The sequence below is a fragment of the Oreochromis aureus genome, linkage group 14, assembly GCF_013358895.1.
Source record: "Oreochromis aureus strain Israel breed Guangdong linkage group 14, ZZ_aureus, whole genome shotgun sequence".
Classification (NCBI taxonomy): Eukaryota; Metazoa; Chordata; class Actinopteri; order Cichliformes; family Cichlidae; genus Oreochromis; species Oreochromis aureus.
Window position 1 is genome coordinate 15,550,354 of NC_052955.1, and position 26,403 is coordinate 15,576,756.

The 26,403-nt window shown below is 36.5% G+C and overlaps 4 protein-coding genes across 4 annotated transcripts; all 4 read right to left on the reverse strand.

Annotated features, from left to right (window-relative positions):
• Window positions 1-282: 282 nt before the first annotated feature.
• Window positions 283-7,699, reverse strand: LOC116330040 (extracellular calcium-sensing receptor-like). Its single transcript, XM_031752213.2, has 6 exons — window positions 7,524-7,699; window positions 3,031-3,301; window positions 2,104-2,907; window positions 1,734-1,964; window positions 1,465-1,588; window positions 283-1,311 (listed from the first exon to the last, which is right to left on the reverse strand). The coding sequence occupies exons 1-6, from the start codon at window positions 7,697-7,699 to the stop codon at window positions 398-400; spliced, it is 2,520 nt and encodes an 839-aa protein (XP_031608073.2). The 3' UTR covers window positions 283-397.
• A 3,554-nt stretch (window positions 7,700-11,253) lies between these two features.
• LOC116330033 (extracellular calcium-sensing receptor-like) lies at window positions 11,254-14,459 on the reverse strand. Its single transcript, XM_039622368.1, has 7 exons — window positions 14,434-14,459; window positions 14,005-14,287; window positions 13,604-13,817; window positions 13,005-13,570; window positions 12,697-12,924; window positions 12,453-12,579; window positions 11,254-12,173 (listed from the first exon to the last, which is right to left on the reverse strand). The coding sequence occupies exons 1-7, from the start codon at window positions 14,457-14,459 to the stop codon at window positions 11,254-11,256; spliced, it is 2,364 nt and encodes a 787-aa protein (XP_039478302.1).
• Window positions 14,460-15,017: 558 nt separating this feature from the next.
• LOC116330031 (extracellular calcium-sensing receptor-like) lies at window positions 15,018-18,675 on the reverse strand. Its single transcript, XM_031752202.2, has 6 exons — window positions 18,485-18,675; window positions 18,079-18,376; window positions 17,141-17,935; window positions 16,792-17,019; window positions 16,416-16,539; window positions 15,018-15,931 (listed from the first exon to the last, which is right to left on the reverse strand). Exons 1-6 carry the CDS (start codon window positions 18,616-18,618, stop codon window positions 15,018-15,020), a joined length of 2,493 nt encoding a protein of 830 aa, XP_031608062.2. The 5' UTR covers window positions 18,619-18,675.
• Window positions 18,676-20,548: 1,873 nt separating this feature from the next.
• LOC116330032 (extracellular calcium-sensing receptor-like) lies at window positions 20,549-24,511 on the reverse strand. The gene is made up of 6 exons (XM_031752203.2): window positions 24,321-24,511; window positions 23,915-24,212; window positions 23,040-23,834; window positions 22,607-22,834; window positions 21,887-22,010; window positions 20,549-21,453 (listed from the first exon to the last, which is right to left on the reverse strand). The coding sequence occupies exons 1-6, from the start codon at window positions 24,452-24,454 to the stop codon at window positions 20,549-20,551; spliced, it is 2,484 nt and encodes an 827-aa protein (XP_031608063.2). The 5' UTR covers window positions 24,455-24,511.
• Between the last annotated feature and the right edge of the window lie 1,892 nt (window positions 24,512-26,403).

Genomic DNA, 26,403 nt, shown 5'->3' on the forward strand with positions numbered 1-26,403 from the left:
AATGTTAAAATAGAAAAGAATGTGCTAATAAACAAAGGGTAACAAATAGCTAAAGAAAACAAACAGCTAAGCCGTCTAAATTATTACATTCTCACTGAAAAAGAAAAAGAAAGAACACTGGAAAAAGCTTTTCTGTGTGAAAATATATCAAAGGTGGTTTGAAACATATTACAAATGAAGCTTGTGTCAAATATATGTAGCAGTTAAGTTCAAATTTTACATTCCTTTTCTCAACAGCCTCCCGGATAAACAAAAAAGAGGGAAAAAAACCCCTTTAATTTATGTTTTCAGTTTATTCAGCATCTCACAGCTAAACAAATTGCAACATTATACAGACTACGCAGATACAGTGAAATTATTTCTATGATTCATACACCAGGACCAAATAAATTATAAATTAAATAGTTCTTGGTGGTATTTTTCCCATCAAATGCTTTTTAGAATTTTGTTCTGGCCTAAATATGATTATATAACATTTTGGAACAAAAATGCACACCAACAAACCAAAACTTGATGCCAGAATGGCAAATATTTCCACAGCTACAGTGAATTTCCCTGGAGAGCTGACATATGCAGGGATAAACGTGATCCATACTGCACAGAATATCAGCATGCTGAAAGTGATCAGTTTAGCTTCATTAAAGCTATCTGGCAGTTTTCTAGCAAGAAAAGCAAGTATAAAACACAAGATAGCAAGAAGTCCAATATAACCCAGCACAGCCCAGAATCCAACAGCTGAACCCAGAGCACACTCTAAGATGATCTTTTCTTTATAGTAGTTAAGGTTCATGTTTGGGAATGGGGGGGTTATTGTTAGCCAAACTATACATATCATAACCTGAATCAGAGTAAATATCAGAACAGTGAGCCTCTGTTGTACAGGCCCAAACCACTTCATGACATTACTGCTTGGAAGTGTAGCTCTGAAGGCCATTAAAACCACTAATGTTTTCCCCAGAACGCAAGAGATACAGAGAACGAATGTAATGCCAAATGCTGTGTGTCGCAGCATGCAGGACCACTCGGAGGGACGCCCGATGAACGTCAGAGAACACAGGAAACACAGTTTCAGTGAGAATAACAGCAGGAAGCTCAGCTCAGAGTTGTTTGCTCTTACAATAGGAGTCTCTTTATGAGTCAAAAATATTACTGATATCATTAGCGCTAAAAACACACCAATACAACTAAATGCAGTTAAAAGTGCCCCCATGATCTCTTTGTAGGAAAGGTATTCAGTAGGTTTTGGAAGACACTTGTCTCTGTTTTCATTTGGCCAAAATTCAGGTGGGCAGAGCAAACAGTCAGGAGAATCTGTGACAGATGTAAATGACAGAAAAATATAAGTATAGTATATCCAAGATATATAATCAATTGAAACATTCGGTGGCTCAAATATTTAAATGTTTTTGATATATATTAATTCAGGACACTAGAACCTTTTTTTAAATAGGTATCCTTACTCACTTGTCTGATTACTAATTGTTCCCTCGGGGCATTTAAAGCAGTCAAAGCAGCATACAGGCTTATTCTTGTTTATGGCCTTTCGAGTCCCTGGCGGACATGGTTCTCTGCAGACAGACCTGGGAACCTGATTAGGCAAAACTCAACATGTTAAAACTCAATACTGAAACACAAAATATGTTTTTTAATAACATTAAATTGTTTCTAAAACTGCTGTGAAGAAAAGATTATTTTTAAATCTATGAAATGTCCATAGTGTTGAGGGAAATTACCTCACTACTGTTTCCTCCCCAAACTATGATGACATCTTCTTTTAGTCTGAATCTTTCCTCCTTTGGAAAAGAGGCATCGTATTGACCAATAATACTAACTTCAGCAGAGCCATCCTCTTTCATCTGCCAGTTTACTAAGTCATAGAGGGCAACTGATTGCCCATATTCATCAAATAAAACCCTGACCCCATTCTTAGTTGTGAAGTTCACATACTTAATGTGTTCGAGCACCTACAGAAAGACAATTAGCACATTTTATCATATATAAAATCATTAAATAGTCAGATTTTAACAGAAAACAAACAGAAAACAACAATAAATTTAATGATTAGAGAAAAAGATCAAATAATTTCAATATAACAGGACTTACCAACTTAGGTTGAACCTCATTTTTGTTCACACAAGGCTTCCCTGTTGTAGGATTTGAGCCATTCTGACATTGCAGTAGAGAGTGTAGGGCATATGCTACTGAATACACAGCTTTATATACATTATTCTCTTCCCTGAAATATGCCACATCTGTGTAATCATTTGAGACTGTCCGCAGGTCCTCTGCACCAGTACATATAGTAGAAGTGTTTGATGGAGAGTAGCTGCAGTCAAAGAATTCCTCCCAGAAAGCTTTAATTATTGCACTCTGTGGATCATCAGAAGGCTTCAAACCAAATAAGAATTCTCCAAGACCTGGTATGGATGCCTGAGGGAGCGCAAAGCCCATTGCCCCATGTAAAATGTGCTTTCTGTCAGCAGAAGCCAGGTCTGGTTGCATTATCCATGACTCTGTGCCAATCCACTGCTTTCCAGTTATTTTATAAGTTTCAATTTCTGACAGGAATGATTTGGCATAAGACAAGGACATAAACAAGAGGACCACATTTGATGAGGACTCCAGTAGTGTGTCTAGAATAACACTGAAAAGTTTTTTGCTTGTTTGTGAGTAGGGCAGACTGTATTCAATACATATGCCTTCTTTCTTTGCTTCCTTAACAAAGTCAGCTGTACCCTCCTCTGAGTACATGCCTACTGAATAAATAACTCCCACCCAGCGCCAGTCAAAATATTTCATAAGTTGTGCTAGACCACTGATTTGGTAGCGGTCACTTGGCACCGTTCTGAAGAAGGTGGGGTAAAGTCTTCTGTCACTTAAGCAAGCACAGGTTGAAAGGTGACTCACCTTCAAAAAAAAAAAAAAAAAAAGCAAACACAACAATCCTTTTTATGTTTTAAAGATAGATAAACTCAATAAACAGTATTGTACCAGTAACAGTATAGTACACCCCCAGTCATTTCTGCTCACCTGTGGAACTGATAGCGAACTTAATATGAGGTTTATGTCTCCACTTACTCCTGATGAAGAATGGCCAACTAGAGCCTGGACCTGATCACTGCAGCTTTTTGAATTCTCTCCACTTATAGCCTCTACAGCTGCCCGTATTAGGTTTTCACTCCCGCAGCCATTATACACCCTATAACCCAGACTCACTCCAGGAAGCAGTATAGCATCTCTATTGATCTCCTCCACAGTAAAAATCATTGTCCTGGCAAATTTCAGTTCCCTGTCATTCCGTCTGTAAAGAAAGTGTCAACTGTTGATGCTATACACATAAAATATTTCACATTATCATAATGCATTATATCAGAAAGACATGAAGTACTCTACTAGCATAACATACAGGTGTTATTTATTTATTTTAATCATATTCACTTACTTCGTGCAGTATGTGTATGGAAGTGCTTGGTAGTTATTATCTATAAGTGTCCTAGTACTAGACATAGAGAAAACTCCTCCTATAATTAAATCACCTTCTTTAGAAAACTCCATGAATCCTGTCTGTCCAATCAGTCTGCATGTATGGTTGTCTGACTTTATTCTTGCCAGCAGAGTGAATAAAATCAAAGTGATCATACTCATCATGAGCTACCCTTCCCTTCACTGAAGTAATTGTGTGCTCGGAGCTGACCTTTATAGTTTTTCTTCAATCATCAGAGAAATGTCTCCATCCATTGTGAGCACTTCCCCCATTCTCAAAAGATTATTTTGTTTTTTTACATCACTGAAACTACTTCTATCTCTACTTCTGCTGATTGACTTGTAAAAGACAGGCAATTCAAATGTTCTTTGAGAATCTAAACAATACTTCATGGTATATTGGTTTAATATTAACTCTATATTATGTGTGATATTCTGAAGTAAAGTACATTTAATTATGTAATCTAATCAGTATTTCATTTTTAACTGGCCAGATATTCTATCTGTTTATTTTATTTTATAATAACACATTTTTATTTTAATGATTATTGTTTCTGGCATCAAATTTTGTTTTTTTTTCTTATCTGATGCTGGTGCTTTGTTCATGTACAAACAATATTTGTATTTGGATAGTACATTACAATTCACCTGTGACTCGAACACTGACACTACCACACATCAATCGAAAGATAACATAAGGCCAATATACAGGTGGCTGGAATTTTATTGAGAGGGTCCAGTTTGGACAGATGGCTAAGAAAGAGATGGATGGGATAACAGAGATAATGCTCTTGTTAAGTGGTTTGGAGGCACAGTTAGAAAGGCAATGGTTTATACATGGGCAGAAGAGGGATATAGGATATACTGGACAAAGGATGTTGAAGATGGAATTCCCAGCCAGGAGGGAACAATGAAAACCACATTCAATGTTTAGGGATGTAGTGAGAAAAGATATGCAGGTTGCTGATGTGCCAGAACATAAAGAGTGATCTGGAGGCAAATTATCCAGTATGGTTTTCTCTTCAGGGTGCAACTGAAAAAAGAGGAAACCTTTTAATAGGGAATAATGCAATTAAATTAATTAAAATAAATAAATAAAATACAAAATGTAAAAGAAGATTTAAACAAAATGAAAAAAATGTTGTGAAGCTAAGGGTAGTTTTGTACTGGACATCCTGTGCTTTATACTGATCTGATGGTAATAAGCACAGGCTATGATGTACGCTATGACTTGGATTTGAATAGCGATGTACGTAATTACTGATGTGAAGGAGCAAAGTGGATCTGAAAAATGATGTGACTTCTGTTTAGAAATAATAATATATTTACGTATGACAATTAAACACTAGGCAACAAAATATAAATGTTAAACTGCGTGTTAAACAGGTTTAATTGTATCATACAACATGCAGCCTGTCTGCCATGCTGAATATTAAAAGAGACCTCAGAAAAGTAATTGGATATTTAATTTCCCTAATAGAAGCCCTAATATTTTTTTATTTACTTATTATTTTTAACATACATTTTTTACAATTTAAAAAAAATGTGTTGTCAGTTGATTGTCTCATATAATTTTCTGTATTATTTTTAGTATGATTAATGTGATTTTTTTATTACTCTGTTATAATTCTGTGTTAAAGGAATTGCTACAAATAAATAACTAAAGGGAAACCAAAAGTGAGCGTATTCAGTTCATTTTAACCGAGAACTTATTCAAATTAACATATAGCTGTAAAACATTTAAAAGAAGTAATGATAGTGAAAAAAAAAAGGAATTGTGTTTAAAAAACATAAAAGCCATACTTCTTGGATCAATATTAATGGCATGTGCTCTACGCACTCTTCTGAGCAATGTTTCTTGCCACAAGGAGCAAACAAGCAAAAAAAGAACAGGAAAATGACGTACAAGAGGACACAGACGGATGCTTTTATTATACATCTTTAATCTGCATTAATACAAATGTTCATTTTGTTTTCACATTTCATATGACAGCTGTAGTGGAGAGAGATGGATGCTTGAAAATGACCTTCAAATTAACCTATTGATCTTGACAATTAAGAGATACTTTGTTGGGATCCTAGAATTCTGGTGGCAGGTGACCAATTGCACATGAAAAAGGATACTCAAGAAACTGACTTTTGTTAGGATGGATTGTCGCAAACTTGAAAGGGAAACTAACACACAGCACAAAGTAGCTAATAGCTCTATCTGCCTTAACACACCCCAGGATCTCAGTGCTGATCCATCAGTTCCCTCAATAAGTAGGTCTTTTGACATATGTTTCATGTTATTATTGAGGAAAAAAATACTAAATGTCAGCCAGATGAGCAACACAGTAACAAGTAGGGCATTTAATCGATAGTGTGTTGAAAAAGACAATTTCATGACAGGATGAGCTGCCTTGAAGATAATTAATACATGAACAGTTCTCCCCACTACACTGGTCAAGCATGCAAGTATTATACACCACTGAGATGGCTGGTACATGTTGACTGATGGTGAAAAGTTGCAGTTATGATGCAGGCTGACTCTGCTTGATGACATGTCTATTCTTGTCATGTGCATCGCAAACAGCAACAGAGCTGCCTGAAAAATTTTGCCCACCCATTTACTGGAATGTGTTGGCTGCACAATTTTGCCCGTGTAAACAGTAACTCTGACGCCATCTGTATGAAAACAAAGTTACGCTTTATTAAACAACTATTCAGACACGGTATTAAAGAACTTGTGTATTTATTTGTTTATTACCTGCTGGTGTTAGAAACACTTCTTTTGGGTAGTGTGTTGAATAGACCTTGGATGACATCTGCTGATGAAATAAAAAAAGAATCTGTTATTGGACAGTCATCATAGACACAACAAATGGAGATGGACAAAACGAAAATCTCAAAACACAATTTGACATATTAATTGCACACATATCTTATTGCAGCTGATCTTGACATAAGCTCTTCAGTTTTTCAAAGGATTCTTGGCTCATTTTGTTGTCAGCAACATTAAAATATTAACACACTGTGAAATTTGGGGTCTTTATATACAGAAACTTGAATGAATTTGCCCTTAAAGTACACATTACAGATGCATATACAATCCATTTCTTTTCCCGGTGGTACACCAGGACAAGAGTAATAATGTGGGTTCAGTGTGTCAGAGATCTCAGAAGAACAGATGGGCAGGTATTTCTGTAATTTAAATGTATCCTGTAATGATTAGATTATATCTGGATGAAGGCTAATTACAGATAATACATAGCATTATCAGTGCAATTTGTATTGAATTGGCATGAGCAAAATTTGAGTTTCTATACAAGAACAGGAATGATTGTTGCAGTGCTCTAAATTCACGTCTCATTTTCTATTCAGTAGGATTTATTTTACTTTTCTATCATAAATCTGGCAGTTACCTGTGTCACGTGTAGAACACAGTTGGTCTTGGACAGCAAATATACCAAGAACTGCAGAATTCTACATTTATGTACATGCTTGCTTTCCTTATCTTCTTTCACAGTGTACCTATATTCTTGAAGCAGGTGTGCACATCCATTGGAGGCCATGCAGTTCAAAGCCAGATCCACAAAAACTGTACAGTCTGTTTTGATCTCTTGTGTGAAAATATTATTAGAGCCAACACTCATTTCAGAAATTCTAAAAAAGTGAGAAAAGAATTATAAACATTTTTAAATAGCATTTTACAAGTTTTGATGAATTCATTGCACTTTTTTACTGTCAAATTGCTTGAATTTCCATGTATTCATTATTTGTAGGCACACAAAAATTACTTGATTTCATTTAAATAAGATGGAAAGATAAAATTATGGCAAACCGTTTTTAAATGTGAAATGCAAAACTAGAAAAAGTATCATAACACAGCACTGAGCCTATTACTTTGCCTATAATTACAGTAATATACTAATGACTTGAAATTGTAATTGATTCAAAACATATTATCATTTATGGTATTTAGACTCCCAAATTTCTGGGAAAACCACACCGGCTAACCATGTACACACAGATCACCGGTCACGTTGTAATTTACTCACCTGTCACATGTCTGTGTTAGTTTTGTGCTGTCATTGTCATGAATGGCAACATTTTTACACAATGCAGAAAAGGCCTTTGTTTCTTCATAATGCTCATACTGGTCCAGGTTGAGCCATGTGTCACATGACAAAACCCAAATGAAGAGTGTTAGGAAGACAAATGTGACTGTTGTCATCTCAGAGCCTTGCCTTTGACATGCACGCTTCTTAGAGGGACATGTTTTATAGCTTCTTCTCTGCAGCAAAAAAAAGTGTAGCCAAAACAATGGGCCACTCTCATTGGTACATGGAATAACTGTGTTGTTGCTGTTGTAATCTTTTTTTTTTTTTTTTAATTAGGAATATCAACTATAACACATGTGTCCGGTTTCCTAAAAATGTTTAATAAAAATGTCTTAGACTGTTTACTGAGACCAACATAATAAGGGCCTGTAAGTTTTTACAGCTGTTTCTGTAAATCAGCTCTTATATCCATCCACTTTCTTCACTGCTCACTCAGTTTGGAGTTACAGGAATTCTGGATCTATCACAGCTATAATAGGGTGAAAGGCAGAGGACACCCTCAGTTGTTTGCCAGTCTATGGAAGGGCTAACACAAAGAGACAGACAACTATTCACACTCACATCTATGTCAAATACAGGAGTCTTGAGACTATTTGAGGAAGTTGGAATACCCAGAAAGAAACATCACAAGCCCAGGAAAACTATACAAACTCCACACAGAAAGACATCAGCCAGTCAGTATACTGAAACCCAGGACCTTCACCACTGTACAACAACAGCAACAACAACAACAACAACAATAATAATAATAATAATAATAATAATAATAATAATAATAATAATAATTGTATTAATATATATAATTTGTTTGTTAATAGAGTAGATTATGTTGAAATTCTTGAATGTGTCCTGGGAAACACAATTGCTAAAATCATTATTAAATATGCTTACAGATTAGACACTAATGATTATTAGCTTATATAAAATATTGTCTATAAATTAATAATGACAAAAAATAAGTTTGATTTTTAGCAAGAGTATCCATTAGTCCCTAAGAGTTTTGTCTTGAAGGCCATTAAACCAATTACTCTTTTCCTTAAGAAGCAATAAAGAATATAAATGTGATTCAAATTATTGTGTGTGGCACCATGCAGGAAGCTCAGCAGAGGTCTTGGTCACTACTTGATCAGGCCTATTAAAAATAATAATGTTAAATATGAGCTCTGCATAAAAAAAAAAGTAGTTTCTGCCTTCAAGAATGCAAGTCTCTGTATTTATTAGTATTTTCTCCCAATTAGCTAGTAATCAGTCGGACAGTTGAAACACCCCACCAAGTCTGTTTTTAGAAAGAACCAAAATTTACTGATAAATTAATATGCTAATCAGGAAAAAGACAAAGCATATTCTAGATATAGCAAACGCCAAAATTTAATTTGGAATGTTCTTAATGTTTGTTGTGCACAAAGAATGTTGTCATAAAAGCAATCATGTATTACGTTCAACAGTCCCTGGAATGGAGGGCAGCTATAGCTGTAAAATAACACAGTTATATGTACTTTAAACTGTGCTTAAATATTTGCTTCATTTTATTATGGTGGATGTGGAAGTTCTGCGCATATATGAAATCTTGACTGAAGACCCCAAAATTTAAAGTGACATTTTAATTTAAAGAGACACCAGCTGCTTAAAAATGCATAATCTGAACGGTCCTTGAATGTATGTGAGTTAAATGTATGCATTCATGCCTTGCAACTAAATCTCCATCTTAGGAGATCAAAAATGTCTGCAAAAATATAAAGAAATAAAGAGATTCAGAAGGCCCTTTTGTAAAATTATCGTGGGACTGTTTGTTTCAAAGGAATATAGAAACTACCGCCCATTCTTTAAAGGTTATCATTGTAGTTTAAAACTTATTTTTATTTATTTATTTTAACTTAGTAACTAAGAAACTTCTGTTCACACAGGCCCTGTTGGTATTAGATTACCCTTAAAAATACCGATGAAAAGTGCCAAATACAATTCCACGGCCCCATATTTTGCAGCAATTATTATATTTATCAGTTGGATAATGTTTTGTAACTTTGGAATTAGCATAAGCTGTCATTTATCTTACTCATTTAGTAAATAGATTGTTAAGTTTGTATTCTTTTGGTATAAAGGCACTGCAAGATGTCAAATGCAGCTGTTACTATTGTATGTATGTGTGTGTGTACTGTACTGACTATAGTACATTTGTCAATGAATTCAAAATTTATGGTATAACATTATAAAATCTTTTGATTTAAGCTCTTAAAGACACAAACTGATTGCCAGCACAAAGCCAGAACTCTCTTTTTAATCAAAAACTTTTTCATTATAAGTATGTTAATATTGTACAATGCAATAAAAACTTTCAAACTTGAAAAAGAGTTTGAAATAAAATTTAATTAAATTACTTATGGATCAAGGAATGGCACAGTTCAGTAGCACTGAGATAATACCTTAAATAAACAAACAGAGGAAAGAAAGGAGGCAAGAGAGCAAGAGATCAAAACAAAGCCTTAATTTAATAAACATGTAACAGTTACATGTTGTGACAAAGATGTTAACTAAATTAGACCTTATTATTTTCTGCTTGATGGAATATGCCACCTGTTGCTCTTGTTGTTGTGTTAAAGGATGAAGCAATCTGTTTCTGTATTTAATCCCATGCGGCTCCTTTATTGGACTCTGGTGCAGCTGTCCCACTGGAATAAATCTATTGGGTAATAAAGTCATGCCTGAAACAGATGTGCACTTATTTGCCTTCCTCAGTTTTTCTTGTCTGTTGTTTTTCTGTATGTGCAATCTTTTGTTTTGTATTGCATCATTGTTCATTTGAACTTCAGAATAGAAGTTTGGTCATTACTGAACCCCATTAATGAAAAGTAAAGAACAATTCCTAATAAAAACTTTCTCGAAAGTTCATAGTAACATGAATCTTAAACAATTCCTATTAACATTTTTTATGAACTAAGTATGGGTAGCCATTTTCAGTTTTACTAGTAGACAGAGTATTAGATTATGTTAGATTTTTAAGTTAAATTATTTTCAAGGTTTAACAAGTATGAATGAATGCACATATTTGTGAAGTAAGGCATATAACAATCGATATCCAGCCCATCAAAAATCATAATGTTTCAATTATGTACTGTTCAATCTAAATGAGCAGTATAACATGGGCCTAAACAAGGAACGGGGAAAGAGAGGGCAGATGCCAGCAAAAGTTCAGTTAGAGGTACGTCACTGAATGTTGCGTGAAGGTGAAGCACATGATTTATATTTGATTGAATTAGGGGTACTTTATTCAATATATTCTGTTATGTCACATGAAATGTGGAGGTGGGATTAAATAAGTGTGCACTTTTTCCCACTCCTTTTCGATATGTAACTGAATCAGAACAGGTGAAGCAATATTGAAATCTATTAGCTTTATTTTGTATAGCATTTTTAACTCTTCTTTACTTTGTTAAATGAACTTTGTATATTGTTTAGATGATCGAAATAAATGAACAAACAAACAAATAGAATTAAATGTAAGTTTAATATAAAATATGTATTTGGCAACATCATGGTTGGACTAATCATCACAAATGTAACTCTACTGTCTTTCACTTGTCACACTGGTCACAACATATGACATTTATTCACATTAACAAACGTTATAGGAAGATTGTGTAGTTGCAACCCAGCCCTGGAATTTAAACTCTTAATATTGTATATCATAATTTGATGTCTTTCCCATTATGTGTTTCTTAGTATTTTGTTCTGGCCTAAACAGGATTATATAACATTTTGGCATAAAAATGCAGAAAAGTAGTCCAAAGCTGGAAGCCAAAATAGCAAATATTTCTACAGCCACAGTAAACTTTCCAGGTGAGCTGATATAGGCGGGGATAAATGTGATCCAAACTGCACAGAATATCAGCATGCTAAAGGTGATAAATTTTGCTTCATTAAAGTTATCAGGCAGCTTTCGAGACAAAAAGGCAATTGCAAAACATGATATAGCCAGAAGTCCTATATATCCTAGGACAGCGCAGAACCCTATAGCTGTGCCTGTATCACACTCTAAAATGATTATGTCCTTATACAGAAGCAAATTCCTAAAAGGAAAAGGTGGGTTTATTGTTAACCAGACAATGCATATCAAAACCTGTATAAAAGTAAAGACCAGAACACTGAGTCTCTGCTGTAGAGGGCCAAACCATTTCATCACATTAGTCCCTGGAAGTGTAGCCCTGAAGGCCATTAAAACTACTATTGTTTTACCAAGAACACAAGAGATGCAGAGCACAAAGGTGATGCCAAATGCTGTGTGTCGCAGCATGCAGGACAATTTGGTTGGCCGTCCGATGAAGGTCAGAGAGCACAGGAAACACAGAGTTAAGGAGAAGAGCAGCAGGAAGCTCAGCTCAGAGTTGTTTGCCCTTACTACTGGGGTTTCTCTGTGACAGTAAAAGACTAATGTTGTAACCATAGTTAGAAAAACTCCCAGCAATGAAAATAACACTAACACTAACCCTAGAATTTCATCATATGCCAGGAATTCTACTTCTTTGGGGATGCAGGCGTCTCGTTGTTTGTTTGACCAGTACTCTGGTGGGCATTTCGCACAGTGTATTGAATCTGCAAAGTTAAAAATAAAGTAGGGAATTATCAAACAAACAACCTTTATTTGTCACATACACAATCATACAGAGTACAACATGTAGTGAAATGCTTGTGTCCCAGCTGCGGTCAGGCTACAGACATAGCCGCGCCATTCCAGCATGGGGGGTCTAGCCAGGACCCTTACTGGATAGTGGGTGGGAATTGAACTTGCAATTCCCACTCCAAAGGTGTGTAGTCTTACCAATACAGTATACAGCTGCTTAATATTCTTTGTTTCTTTTTCTATTTATTCACCTGTCACATTACTGATCTCTCCTTCTGGGCAAGGTATGCAGTCATAACAGCAGACTGGCTTTCCTTTCTGAAGGACCTTATGTGTTCCAGGGAGACACATCTCACTGCACACTGACACAGGCACCTCCTACAGGCATAAAAACAATCATATTCATTTTGCACTATCTCTATAGTTAAATAAGGATTTAAAAAACTTAAAAGTTAATATTCATATGAAGATTTCAAACTTCAGTCTCTATGTTACCTCAGTCAACCCATTGCCCCAGACAACCCGGATGTTGTTCATGATAAACTGATTTCTCTCTGGAAGAGACGCATCAAAAATGCCAATGGTTCTTCCCTCCATTGTTCCTCGAATTGTAAACTGTAAATTAACAAGTTCATATCTTGCTGGGGTGTCACCATTTTTGTTAAAATACACCCTTTCCCCTTCTTTTGTTGTAAAATTTACAGTGTTAAGATACTGTAAGACCTAAAAAAGAAATTACATAGAAATTAAATTAAGCATTTCAGCTCTTATCATATTGTCAGAATGAACTGACAGTCACTCACTTGCCATGGTTTAATGTTTTTGGGGTCAGTGCAGCTCCCATTAGAAAAGGACAGTTGATTATTATCACATTTGATCAACATGTCGAGAGCATGAGCCACTGCGTAAACTGACTTGTAGACATTATCAGTAAATCTGAGCTCAGACACATCAGTGAACTGTGATTCAATGTTTTGCAGGCTCTCATGGCCACTACATGGCTGTTTTTGAGTGTTTACAGTTCTATTGAGAGAGCAGTCAAACACTTCTTCCCAGAATTCCCTAACAAACTGACTATCGGGGAACTGTGAGGGGTACAGCTGCTTTAGATACTTCTCTAGCCCTGAGATCTTAGCTTTAGGGCTGGTGAAGCCTAATGAGCCCACCAGGATTTTGTGTCCCTCACTGTCAGTCAGAGAGTGATCTGTGATCCATGCATCACTGCCAATCCACTGGAGTCCTGTAATGTTATGCTTGTACAGCTCAGTAGCCAGCAATTTAATTTCTCTGTGAGACATAAAAGCCATAATAACTTTGGAAGTGGACTGCTTAATGATTTCTATTATTCTCTGTAGTCTGTTTGGTGGATCTGATGATGAAAATGCTTCAGAATACTCAATACACACTCCATATTCGTTTGCAGCTTGGATAAATGCTGCTATGCCACTGAAGCCATATTCATTATCCACAGCTAATGCCCCAACCCAGGACCATCCAAAGTGCTTGACCAGCTTTGCAAGAGCTCTGCTCTGGTAGTAGTCACTGGGAATAGTTCTGAAAAAAGTAGGGTACTCTTTCCTGTTGCTCAGACAGGCACAGGTGGCAAAATGGCTGATCTGCATAGAAATATACAAATATCTGAATAGCACTGGCAGAGCAAACATTAAATATTGCCATTTTAGGCTTATGCATTACCTGTAGCTATAATTTTACTCTTGCAATTTTGCGAGAGAACTGTAGAGGTGCAAAAGTGCAATATAAAAAGTGAAATTATACTTAAATGACTTGTTTTCTTTGACTTACCACAGGTATATGAAACCTTCCAACAACCTGTGCAATTGCAATAGTTGGGCTTGATCCAGAATGTCCCAAGATTGCTTGCACCGTCTCAGTGCAGCTGTCCTCGCCAAGTTCTCTATTTAACCCACTCAGCAGTGTCAGTGCTGCTCTCAGTATGTCCATGGTTCCACAGTTATCATAAATCTTATAGCCAAGTTTAATATTAGACAGCATGTGGGGATTTTTGTTGATTTCATTTATGGCAAAGATCATTGTTTGAGCAAATTGAAATTCTCTAAAATTAAAGCTGTAATTATTAATAAAAGTAACAAAAACTTTATGTTAAAGGTTCCAATTTAGAACAAAATACACACAAGCATAAACTATTTAAAATGAAACGTAAATTTAACAAATTTCTCATATAAAATAGGATATAGGATAAACAATACATACTTTTTGCATTTTCGAAATTCTGGCATTGTCTTAAATGTGTTAGTTACATAATCCTGGCCTGTGCGAAATGAAAAAATGCCTCCAATAACAAGATCCCCATCCTGGGTTAGTTCAGGTGGTTGTGCCAAGCCTTGCAGCTGACATGCAGAATTTCCTTTCTCCAGTAATAGAATGAAGAGTAGCAGTCTCAATAATACCATATCTCTGCTGTTGCCTGAACATCACCCCAATCAGCTTTACATTTCATACTGGGGCTTTATACACTTTTCAAGTTGTCATGGCTCAGTGTAGCCTCCAGAGACATATGCACACCTTAGGCAAAAGATGTTTTGATCACACTTTTATTAGCATTATAGTATATAGTATAATTCATAGGGCATACAATATAAGGCTAATGAATTTATATGACCTAAACACAGTTGTTTTCAACGATATACTGCATTCATGCTATGACTGTATATAGTAGAAATAGGCAGGAATGGTACTGGACAGGTATTTTGGTAACTTCAGAGAACCATCTATTCAGTTTGACTAACAATTATGTATAAATGTTATAAATACAAAGAAAACATTGTTTTCATTTTTCAAAATAAATGGGGTGCCTTCTTCCCCATCATGTTCCTCTTTGTATTCTTCTCTGGTTTCAGTAAGATTATATAACATTTGGGCATGAAGATGCAAATTAGCAGTCCAAAACTGGAAGCAAGGATAGCAAATATTTCTACAGCAACACTGAACTTTCCTGGAGAGCTGACATATGCCGGGATAAATGTAATCCATACTGCACAGAAAATCAGCATGCTGAAAGTGATGAACTTGGCTTCGTTGAAATTATCGGGTAGTTTCCGAGCCAGAAAAGCAAAAATGAAACATAAGACAGACAAAAGTCCAATGTAGCCAAGCACAGCCCAATACCCTACAGCTGAGCCTAGAGCACATTCTAAAATAATTTTGTCCTTAAATTCTTCAAAATTCTTAAATGGAAACGGAGGAGAAATTGTTAACCAGACAATGCATATGATAACTTGTACAAGAGTGAATCCCAGAACACAGAGCCTTTGTTGTGTGTGTCCAAACCATTTCATCATATTACTACCAGGAAGTTTAGCTCTGAAGGCCATTAAAACCACTATTGTTTTTCCCAAAACACAAGAGATACAGAGGACAAAAGTGACGCCAAACGCTGTGTGCCGCAGCATGCAGGACCATTCAGAGGGCTGACCGATGAAGGTCAGAGAACACAGGAAGCACAAGGTTAAGGAGAAGAGCAGCAGGAAGCTCAGTTCAGAGTTGTTTGCTCTCACAATAGGAGTTTTTCTGTGTTTGAAGAAAATTAACACCACACCAGCAGTTGTGCATGTTCCAAATACAGATGCTGCAGTGAGCAGTGCTCCCATAATTTCTTCATATGATAGAAACACTGCTTCCTTCTTTATACAGGCATCTCTTCTCTCATTTGACCAATATTCAGGGAGACATCTCACACAGATGACTGAATCTGCCAAAAAAAAATCAACAATTTTATTTGTAATATCAACATATTACAAATCACCCCTGACACTCATCTCCAACCACTGCATAGAGGCTCTTCACTCTTCTTCACCTCTCTTCTGCACCGTCTTTTGCTTTGGAAAGTTGATCCCAGGTATTTCAATTCATCTGCCTTCACTATCTCTACTCCTTGCATTTTCATTTTTACACCCATCCCACTTTCATTTACTCACTTCCACTGGCTTTCATTCCTCATCTCTCCAGTGCATACCTCTACTTCTCTAGACATAGGCACCATACAATAATTTTGCTTAATTATTAAATAAATTAAAAAAAGTTCCAGTCTTACATAACAGATAGTCCTGAAAGAAAAACCCAAACAGTAAAGCAAGAACTTAACATAACCAAATCATGATAAAATTTTTGTTTTGAGGCACAACGAGCAAAAGAAACACAAAAGTGTACACTGAATATAACACTTGTAACATAACCTGTAATGTTGCTGATCTCTCCCTCTGCACATCTTATACAGTCATAGCAGCAAACAGGCCTTCCTTTCTGGAGAACCTTGCGTGTTCCTGGAGGACATTTCTCACTGCAAACTGACACAGGCACCTGTATGAACAAAGGCATTATGAGAAAAACATGTATAATATTGCCCTTACAGCCCTCAACTGCTAATGTTAATAAAGGTTATTAAATATTGGAGCCAATAGATGTTTATATCTCCTGTGCCAAACTATTTTATTCAAATGGAATTTGTAATTATTGTAATTAATTAGACTGATACCTTACCTTTATACAAAAATATGTATAAAATATGTACAGTTATAATATGATTTAAAAAACAAATATTTGATAGCTTACCTGCTTTGAGTTTCTTGCCCAAATTAAAGACTTGTTTTGCAGATTTAGCTGTTTTTCTGCAGCTAATGATATATCATAAAGACCAACTGTGACAAACTCCACAACACCATTTTCTCTTGGCTGCCAGTTTATAATTTCATATTTTGCTGCTGGATCTCCATTCTCATTAAAGTAAACCTCATCTCCTTCTTTTGTTTTGAAGTCAATGTTTTTTATGTGCTGTAAAATCTATAAAACAACATTTATTTATTTAATTACCTGAGAAAAACTTTGCAAACTAACTGGCTATAGGACATAAATAATGGATAATAAATTATTTTTTCAAACTTTAAGTTATTAAAAAGCTCACCGTGAATGGATCTAGCGGCACAGTTTTGTTACATGTTTTATTACAGCTGAGGATGTTGTGAAGTGCATGGGCCACGGCATACACTCCTTTATAGACATTGTTAAAGATAGGCATGAGAGACATATCAGTGTAGCTGTTTTGAACTCCAGTCACATCTTCATGTCCAGTACACTCTCTCTGAATGGTTGCTCTTGATTTTGACTGCCTAAACCTACAGTTAAATAATGCCTCCCAGAACTCAGTAAACAATTCATTATTAGATGAATTGAGTGGCTTCACATTAAGCATGAACTCTCTCAGGCCATTGACATGTGCTTTTGGAATGGAAAGGCCTATGGCACCATTCAGTATGTGATGTATATCCAGTGCTGCTGTTTGAGAATCAAAAATCCAGCCCTCACTACCTACCCACTGGTATTCAGTCAAATTGTGCTGGGATAACTCATACATTAGCACATCCATATCCATGTGTGACAGAAAGGCAACAATCACTTTGGAGGTTGAAGCCTTTATAATGTCAATTATCTTTTGTATTTTATCTGCTGGATCTGTCCTAAAAAAAGATACAGAATACTCCAGACAGATGCCCAGCTGCTGTGCAGTTTCTGTGAATGTGGCCATGCCATTATTTCCATAATCATCATTGGTTCTGATAGCTCCAACCCAGGTCCATCCAAAATACTTGACCAAATGGGCCAGGGCTCTGCTCTGGTAGTAGTCACTGGGTATTGTTCTGAGGAAGGATGGGTACTTGGTTTTGTCACTGAGACAAGCACATGTGGCAAAGTGGCTGATCTAATAGAGAAAAAGTCCAAAGTATAACATTCACACTTGGATTTTTTGCCACAAATGGTGAAAAAATTAAGTAGAAAAAAAAGTAGAACATTGACAGTTGCATTTGTATAGTTGCAAATATTTTTATTAGCTATTCTACCCACCATTGGTATATAAAATGGTCCAAGGACAGTAGCTATTGCCATGCAAGGAGAGGAAGATGTCTCTCCAATTATGGCCTGCACTTGTGAAGGTCTGGTACATGGTCTCTCAGATTGTCCAGCAAGAATTTCATTACCATTAGTCAGTGTCAGTGCAACTTTTACACTTCTTGACATGGAGCCACAAGCATCATAGATTTTGTAGCCTAGAGAGACTCCTGGCAGTAGGTCTGTACTATTATTAATCTCCTCAATGGCAAAAAGCATAGCCTGAGCAAACTGGAAGCCTCTGAAATTCAAACTTGATTCAGTTTGAGATATGGAATTAAAACCAAATTATCTTTAAACCAGAAACAGTGGTATGACAAAAGCATATACGGATTATCTTAATACTCAGTATTTCACATACCTGGTACATTGCAGTGGCAGTGGTTTATGCAAGTAGGTGTCCATTCTGTCTTTCCAACTGCTGTAAAATGAAAAGATTCCCCCTAATACAATATTACCATCCTGAGATAGTTGGGGGTTTTCAGGATCCCCCATTTGCCTGCATACTTGTTCATCGGCCTGAGAGAAAGTCACCACCAATAACACTTGTAAAATTGCCCAGCCCTGCTGTGGCCAGCTATGCATTGATGTCATGCTGTCAGTGAGAAATAAAACACTGGATTGCATCACATGTGCCTTTAGATAAATTTGAATCTGAAACTGGTATTTATGCATTTTGGAGTAACATGAGAATTAATGATACAGTAGTGATGACTCATTTCTGTCGACCCGTAGGTGGAGCAAGAAGAGAGATATGCCCAAATGAAAAAAATAATTTAAAAAGTTTTTCTTATCTAATCTGCTTTGCTTTGTCCTTCCTTTTTATTTATTTTTTATTTCGCCACCTCCTGGGCAAATTTTAGTATATTCATTATTAGATACAAGGTTAGTTTATAATTGACAACAATCATAAATTGAATAGTGAAATTTTATTTTTTATATAGATGTTTTATATTATAGACATACAATTAATATCAGAAAATATATTTTAAATCAAACATTAAAACATTAACTGTTAAATTTACTTAACCATAATGGAAATTAAGATTAGAGTCAGTGAAATTTCACCATTGTCATACAGTCATTTAAAAAAAAATCTAAAGCATTCGTTCTAAAATTTTGAACTCCTGTGGCTCATTTTGAAATCTGATATTTTTTGTAACTCACACAAGCCCCAAATCATGACTTTGATTATAACATTTAAATTAGATAAAGTGTTCGTGGGGGCAATTACTTTTTCATGTAAGGTCACATAGGTTTGGGTATCTTTTTTACCTTAATAAATGAAATCATTAATTAAATTTTATATTTTTTTTTAAAACCCAGAGGTGTGAAGAATATGTAAAAACACAAAATTCAAGATGGGGTCTTTTTTTTTTTAAGCCACTCAACAAATCACAAATTTGCCTCAAGAGACTTTGGAGATCCGGAGTTGGGATAAATATCATGAAAAATCCCAGAAAGTGGATTCTGTTCATCTTTACGCAATGTTACACACTTTACACATTTCAACACTCATCCTGACTCTCATCCTGACATCCCAACTCCCCCACTCTCCATTGCTTGCTAGTTCCCCAACTTTATGAACAGTACATTTACATGACAATTAACACCATCACATAACAATGATCCACATAATCAGTTTCATGATTGGTGATAAGTAATGTCCCTTATTCATAGCTACCATATGGCTGGGGAATGGCTGCAATCACAGCATTGTAAGACAGTGAAAGATTTAATATTAGGCCTTCTCCTTGGTTCAGAGATGAATATTTCCTTTTTACATAAATGAACTCCTTAATTCCTCACTCAAATTCATCTCTAGGATATACACATCTTCATCATTAAAAGAGTGACTACTGGCACAAAGGCTAAAGTAGACTGGACAGTCCTGGCTTGATGAGGAACCTCTTCTGTGTTGTGTTATTTGTTTAGCCAGAATTTGTCTACTGTGTTTAATGTCTAATTCACAGCAATCCTCTCACACAAAATTGCTTAGTTTGGACCTTAGGAACTAAACACGGGAGTGTGCCATTTTTTGTGGGATTTTGCTAGCTTGGTGGCCCTAACAGATGATTTCATTTGTAGGCTTTTGGGTTTAATCCCACTCTGTCTGCATCTGACCCTGAATATCAGCTGTTTCCTACAGGCTCTCTTCTTATGTGCTGTGTGTTCATACTCAAGTAACTGGTTTAGGCAGTCCTTTGATGATACATGCTGAGCAATCAAGCCCAGTAATTATTTCCCAGTTTGCTGAAATCAGTACACATGGCCATTGTGATTGATGCACATGTAAATATCAAAGGCCAGAAAATTGATCATATGACTCATTATTTTGCAATATCCTCCAAGGCAACTGCAGCGCAATTGTACTGTTTATATAGTATTACCAAAACAAAAGAAAATTTTGTTTTCATTTTTCAAATTAATGGGATGCCTTCTTTCCCATCATGTTCTTCTTGGTATTCTTCTCTGGTTTCAGTAATATTATATAACATTTGGGTATGAAGATGCAAATTAGCAGTCCAAAACTAGATGCAAGTATAGCAAATATTTCTACAGCAACACTGAACTTCCCTGGGGAGCTGACATATGCTGGGATAAATGTAATCCATACTGCACAGAAAATCAGCATGCTGAAAGTAATAAACTTGGCTTCGTTGAAATTATCAGGCAGCTTCCGAGCTAGAAAAGCAAAAATGAAACATAAAATGGCCAAGATTCCTATATATCCAAGCACAGCCCAATACCCTACAGCTGATCCCAGAGCACATTCTAAGATGATTTTATCTTTGAATTCCTTAAAATTCTTAAATGGAAATGGAGGAGAAATTGTTAACCAAATGATACATATGATAACTTGTATCAGAGTGAATCCCAAAACACAGAGCCTTTGTTGTGTGTGTCCAAACAATTTCATATTGCTATCTGGACGTGTAGCTCTGAAAGCCATTAAAACAAGTATTGTTTTTCCCAAAACACAAGAGATACAGAGGACAAAGGTAATGCCAAATGCTACATGTCGGAGCATACAGGACCATTCAGAGGGCTGACCGATGAAGGTCAGAGAACACAGGAAGCACAGAATTAAGGAGAAGAGCAGCAGGAAGCTCAGTTCGGAGTTGTTTGCTCTCACAATAGGAGTTTTTCTGTGTTTGAAGAAAATTAGCGCCACACCAGCAGTCATGCATGTCCCAAATACAGATGCTGCAGTGAGCAGTGCTCCCATAATTTCTTCATATGACAGAAACACTGCTTCCTTCTTTATACAGGCATCTCTTCTCTCATTTGACCAATATTCAGGGAGACATCTCACACAGGTGACTGAATCTGCCAAAAAAAAAAATATATATATATATATATATATATATATATACCGACCTGAATAACAGATAATTGATGGACAGTGCCACAAAGATATCATAACAGTATGACCACATGATCATTAAACAGTACTATGATTCAATCATAATTTAGTTTGGTTAACTATTAAATAAACTCATAAAAATACCATTGAGTACATGACAAATGTTCTTTAAAGCATTATGTCAGGACATTAATGTTGATTAAAATTTCTATCAATATGCAAATTATTGCGGTTATGTCTGGTTGCATATACTTTTAATTTAATTATTTAGATTTAATCAAGAAGAAAAACACAACGATTTAACATGGCCAAATGTCAAACCATGACATTTATGTTTTTGTGGCAAAGCTAGTAATAAAAATGCAAAAGATTACATTAAATATATGTAATGTAAACCTGTAATGTTGCTGATCTCTCCTTCTGCACATCGTATACAGTCATAGCAGCAAACAGGCCTTCCTTTCTGGAGAACCTTACGTGTTCCTGGAGGACATTTCTCACTGCAAATTGACACAGGCACCTGCATGAACAAAAACATTATGAGAAAAAAATGTATGTATAATATTGCCCTTGCAACCATAAATTGTTAATTTTGATGAATTATGGAACATTAAAGCTCATTTAGGTTTTGTTGGGATTAAATAATTTGCAGTGCCTCAATAATGCTATGCTTTTTATTAATAAGTGTTATAAAGTTATATAGTGTAGTATTAAGTGGACATAGCCCTGAAATATAAAGGCATTAGGCCATGTGTCCTTGGGAAGTAGAAAGCTGTAGACTGTAGAAAATGTAGATAAGAGGGGACCATCTCTAGTGGAAAGTTACTGAGACACTGTTGTTTAGACTAGAATGAGAGAGCTTCTGTAATAAAACTGTTAGTGGCACACAACCATTTTGAGATCCGCGGCAACGTTTCATGCAGGATGCATCTCCCTTTTAGAAGTAATAAAGTGTTAAATGGTCTACTCAGCAGTGTTTTGTCTTCCATCGGATGCCTCTGAGGAATCAAAAGAACTCAGTGAAGTGTTGATATTTACAGTTTAAAATCCTTGTGCCAAACTATTTTATTAAAATGGAATTACTAATTATTAAAATTAGTTACATTGATAGCTTACCTGCTTTGAGTTCCTTGCCCAAATTAAAGACTTGTTTTGCAGATGCAACTGTTTTTTTGCAGCTAAAGATGCATCATAAAGACCAACTGTGACAAACTCCACAGCGCCGTTTTCTCTTGGCTGCCAGTTTATAATTTCATATTTTGCTGCTGGATCTCCATTCTCATCAAAGTAAACCTCATCTCCTTCTTTTGTTTTGAAGTAAATGTTTTTTATGTGCTGTAAAATCTATAAAAAGGCATTAATTTATTTAATTACTGATCAGTAATTTGGGAAAAAGATGAGATGTAATTGGCAAAAGAACAAAAAATATCAATTTAATGTACTTTAAATATATATATATATATATATATATATATATATATATATAAATTTTTTATTGATTGTTATTGTGTAATGTTAAAACTATAATTTAAGTTATTAAAAAGCTCACCGTGAATGGATCTAGGGGAACAGCTTTGTTACATGTTTTATTACATTTGAGGATATTGTGAAGTGCATGGGCCACTGCATACACTCCTTTATAGACATTGTTAAAGATAGGCATGAGAGACATGTCAGTGTAGCTGTTTTGAACTCCTGTCAGGTCTTCATCTCCAGTACACTCTCTCTGAATGTCTGCTGATGACGCTGACTGCCTAAATTTACAGTTAAATAATGCCTCCCAGAACTCGGTAAACAGTCCATTATTAGATGAATTGAGTGACTTCACATCCAGCATGAACTCTCTCAGGCCATTGACATGTGCTTTTGGAATAGAAAGGCCTATGGCACCATCCAGTATGTGATGTTTATCCATTGCAGCTATTTGAGAATCAACTATCCAGCCCTCACTACCTACCCACTGATATTCAGTCAAATTATGCTGGGATAACACATGTATTAGCACATCCATATCCATGTGTGACATAAAGGCAACAATCACCTTGGAAGTTGAAGTTTTGACAATGTCAATTATCTCTTGTATTTTGTCTGATGTATCTGTCCTAAAAAAAGATACAGAATACTCCAGACAGATGCCCAGGCGCTGTGCAGTTTCTGTGAATATAGCCATGCCATTATTTCCATAATCATCATTATTTCTAATAGCTCCAACCCAACTCCATCCAAAATGCTTGACCAAATGGGCCAGGGCTCTGCTCTGGTAGTACTCACTGGGTATTGTTCTGAGGAAGGATGGGTACTTGGTTTTGTCACTGAGACAAGCACATGTGGCAAAGTGGCTGATCTAAAAGAAAAAGTCCTATGTATAACATTCACACTTGCATGTTTTTTTCACAAATATTTATTATTAGCTATCTCACCCACCATTGGTATATAAAATGGTCCAAGGACAGTAGCTATTGCCATGCAAGGAGAGGAAGATGTCTCTCCAATTATGGCCTGCACTTGTGAAGGTCTGGTACATGGCGTCTTGGATAGTGCAGCAACAACTGTATTATCGGTAGCCAATGCCAATGCAACTCTTACACTTCTTGCAATGGAGCCACATTCATCATAGATTTTGTAGCCTAGAGAGACTCCTGGCAGTAGGTCTGTACTATTATTAATCTCCTCAATGGCAAAAAGCATAGCCTGAGCAAACTGGAAGCCTCTGAAATTCAAACTTGATTCAGTTTGAGATATGGAATTAAAACCAAATTATCTTTAAACCAGAAACAGTGGTATGACAAAAGCATATACGGATTATCTTAATACTCAGTATTTCACATACCTGGTACATTGCAGTGGCAGTGGTTTATGCAAGTAGGTGTCCATTCTGTCTTTCCAACTGCTGTAAAATGAAAAGATTCCCCCTAATACCATATTACCATCCTGAGATAGTTGGGGGTTTTCAGGATCCCCCATTTGCCTGCATACTTGTTCATCAGCCTGAGAGAAAGACACCACCAATAACACTTGTAAAATTGCCCAGCCCTGCTGTGGCCAGCTATGCATTGATGTCATGCTGTCAGTGAGAAATAAAACACTGGATTGCATCACATGTGCCTTTAGATAAATTTGAATCTGAAACTGGTATTTATGCATTTTGGAGTAACATGAAAAATAATGATACAGTAGCGATGACTCATTTCTGTCGACCTGTAGGTGGAGCAAAAAGAGACACATGCCCAAATGAAAAAAAAAAGCAAACAAAAAAGGGTTTTCATTTGTAGCCTGCTTTGCAAACCTCTAATATATATACATAGTTTATCTCACTGAAACATCAAGTTGTCTTGGACATTTTGTTTTTAAACATGTATTTAAACATAGATTTGTAACAGTGGAAAATAGTGGAAGACGAATGAAGGTTATTGTATGAAAAGATAGGAAAGCAAACTGATTTTGTTAGGAAATGATGGTTTATTTTCTGAGTCAGCCGATTTAGATCTCCATTAGCATTCCTTTGAATTTATTACAAAGAAGTACAAAACTGTCCTTTCTTTCATTTCATTTTGTATTTTACAAACTCCTGAAGGCATTCTCACTATTTTTACAATTTTAAATAACTTATATATGTAATTTCAAACAAGGATATTAAATTGCACTGGGTTATTTTACATTTCAAATTTCCAATGAAAATTATAAAATATATTTGCAAACATCGAAATGAAAGTAAGGGTAGAGCTATTGGAATTTCATCGCACTCATACTGTCTTGGAGTTTTGGACCTTTTATTTTTTTTCATTTCAAATTTCTGTCTGAGTCTTGGTTTTTTGTAGTTTTGGCAATCTTGAGTTTTTAACCTTTTTGGGGATATTTCTCTGTTGGTTTCTTGCCAAGCCAAGTGGCGGAGGGCTTTCACTTCGGTGGCCTCAGAATCTCATCTCTGCTTTTTGCGGATGATGTGGTTCTGTTGGCTTCATCGGGTGAGGGCCTCCAGCTCGCACTGGAACGGTTCGCAGCCGAGTGTGAAGCAGCGGGAATGAGGATCAGCACCTCCAAATCTGAGGCCATGGTTCTCAGCCGGAAAAGGGTGGAGTGCCCACTCCGGGTCGGGGATGAGTTCCTGCCCCAAGTGGAGGAGTTTAAGTATCTCGGGGTCTTGTTCGCGAGTGATGGGAGAAGGGAGCCGGAGATCGACAGACGGATTCGTGCTGCGGTTGCAGTGATGCGGACGCTGCACCGGTCCGTCGTGGTGAAGAGGGAGCTGAGTGTAAAGCAAAGCTCTCAATTTACCGGTCGATCCACGTCCCGACCCTCACCTATGGCCCACGAGCTGTGGGTAGTGACCGAAAGAACGGGATCGCGGATACAAGCGGCAGAAATGAGCTTCCTCCGAAGGGTGGCTGGCCTCTCCCTTAGAGATAGGGTGAGAAGTTCGGCCATCCGGGAGGGGCTCAGAGTAGAGCCGCTGCTCCTCCACATCGAAAGGAGCCAGTTGAGGTGGTTCGGGCATCTGATAAGGATGCCCCTGGGCGCCTCCTGGGTGAGGTGTTCGGGCATGTCCCACCGGGAGGAGGCCCCGGGCAGACCCAGGACGCGCTGGAGAGATTATATCTCTCGGCTGGCCTGGGAACGCTTTGGTGTTCCCCGGATGAGCTGGAGGAGGTGGCTGGGAGAGGGAGGTCTGGGCTTCTCTGCTTAGGCTGCTGCCCCGCGACCCGATCTCGGATAAAGCGGATGAGGATGGATGGATGGATGGATGGATGGTTTCTTAATGTTTATGTTCTTTGGCCTTTTAGTCGTAGTTTTTGGGTTTAATTCATAATTATATTTTGTATGTACTCAGTTGCTTATTTCTGTTATCGCCCTAAACTTCGTCTTTTTATTTTGTTTTCAAGTTTTGGTCTTTATTTGGTCTTAGTTACTTCCTG

What these genes read in the sequence shown, in the direction of transcription:
- LOC116330031 (XM_031752202.2), bottom strand. Translation starts at nt 18,618, where the DNA reads ATGGGGGATCCTGAAAACCCCCAACTATCTCAGGATGGTAATATTGTA. An exon ending in GACCATTTTATATACCAATG is followed by an intron (nt 17,936 to 18,078) that starts GTGGGTAGAATA and finishes TTTCTCTATTAG; the next exon opens with ATCAGCCACTTTGCCACATG. An exon ending in AGAGATCAGCAACATTACAG is followed by an intron (nt 15,932 to 16,415) that starts GTTATGTTACAA and finishes TTTTTTTGGCAG; the next exon opens with ATTCAGTCATCTGTGTGAGA.
- LOC116330040 (XM_031752213.2), bottom strand. Translation starts at nt 7,699, where the DNA reads ATGACAACAGTCACATTTGTCTTCCTAACACTCTTCATTTGGGTTTTG. An exon ending in GGGGAGGAAACAGTAGTGAG is followed by an intron (nt 1,589 to 1,733) that starts GTAATTTCCCTC and finishes TTGCCTAATCAG; the next exon opens with GTTCCCAGGTCTGTCTGCAG. An exon ending in AACAATTAGTAATCAGACAA is followed by an intron (nt 1,312 to 1,464) that starts GTGAGTAAGGAT and finishes CATCTGTCACAG; the next exon opens with ATTCTCCTGACTGTTTGCTC.
- LOC116330032 (XM_031752203.2), bottom strand. Translation starts at nt 24,454, where the DNA reads ATGGGGGATCCTGAAAACCCCCAACTATCTCAGGATGGTAATATGGTA. An exon ending in GGGCAAGGAACTCAAAGCAG is followed by an intron (nt 22,011 to 22,606) that starts GTAAGCTATCAA and finishes TTGTTCATGCAG; the next exon opens with GTGCCTGTGTCAATTTGCAG. An exon ending in AGAGATCAGCAACATTACAG is followed by an intron (nt 21,454 to 21,886) that starts GTTTACATTACA and finishes TTTTTTTGGCAG; the next exon opens with ATTCAGTCACCTGTGTGAGA.
- LOC116330033 (XM_039622368.1), bottom strand. Translation starts at nt 14,459, where the DNA reads ATGCCAGAATTTCGAAAATGCAAAAA. An exon ending in GAAGGTTTCATATACCTGTG is followed by an intron (nt 13,818 to 14,004) that starts GTAAGTCAAAGA and finishes ATTTCTATGCAG; the next exon opens with ATCAGCCATTTTGCCACCTG. An exon ending in AAAACATTAAACCATGGCAA is followed by an intron (nt 12,925 to 13,004) that starts GTGAGTGACTGT and finishes TTTCTTTTTTAG; the next exon opens with GTCTTACAGTATCTTAACAC.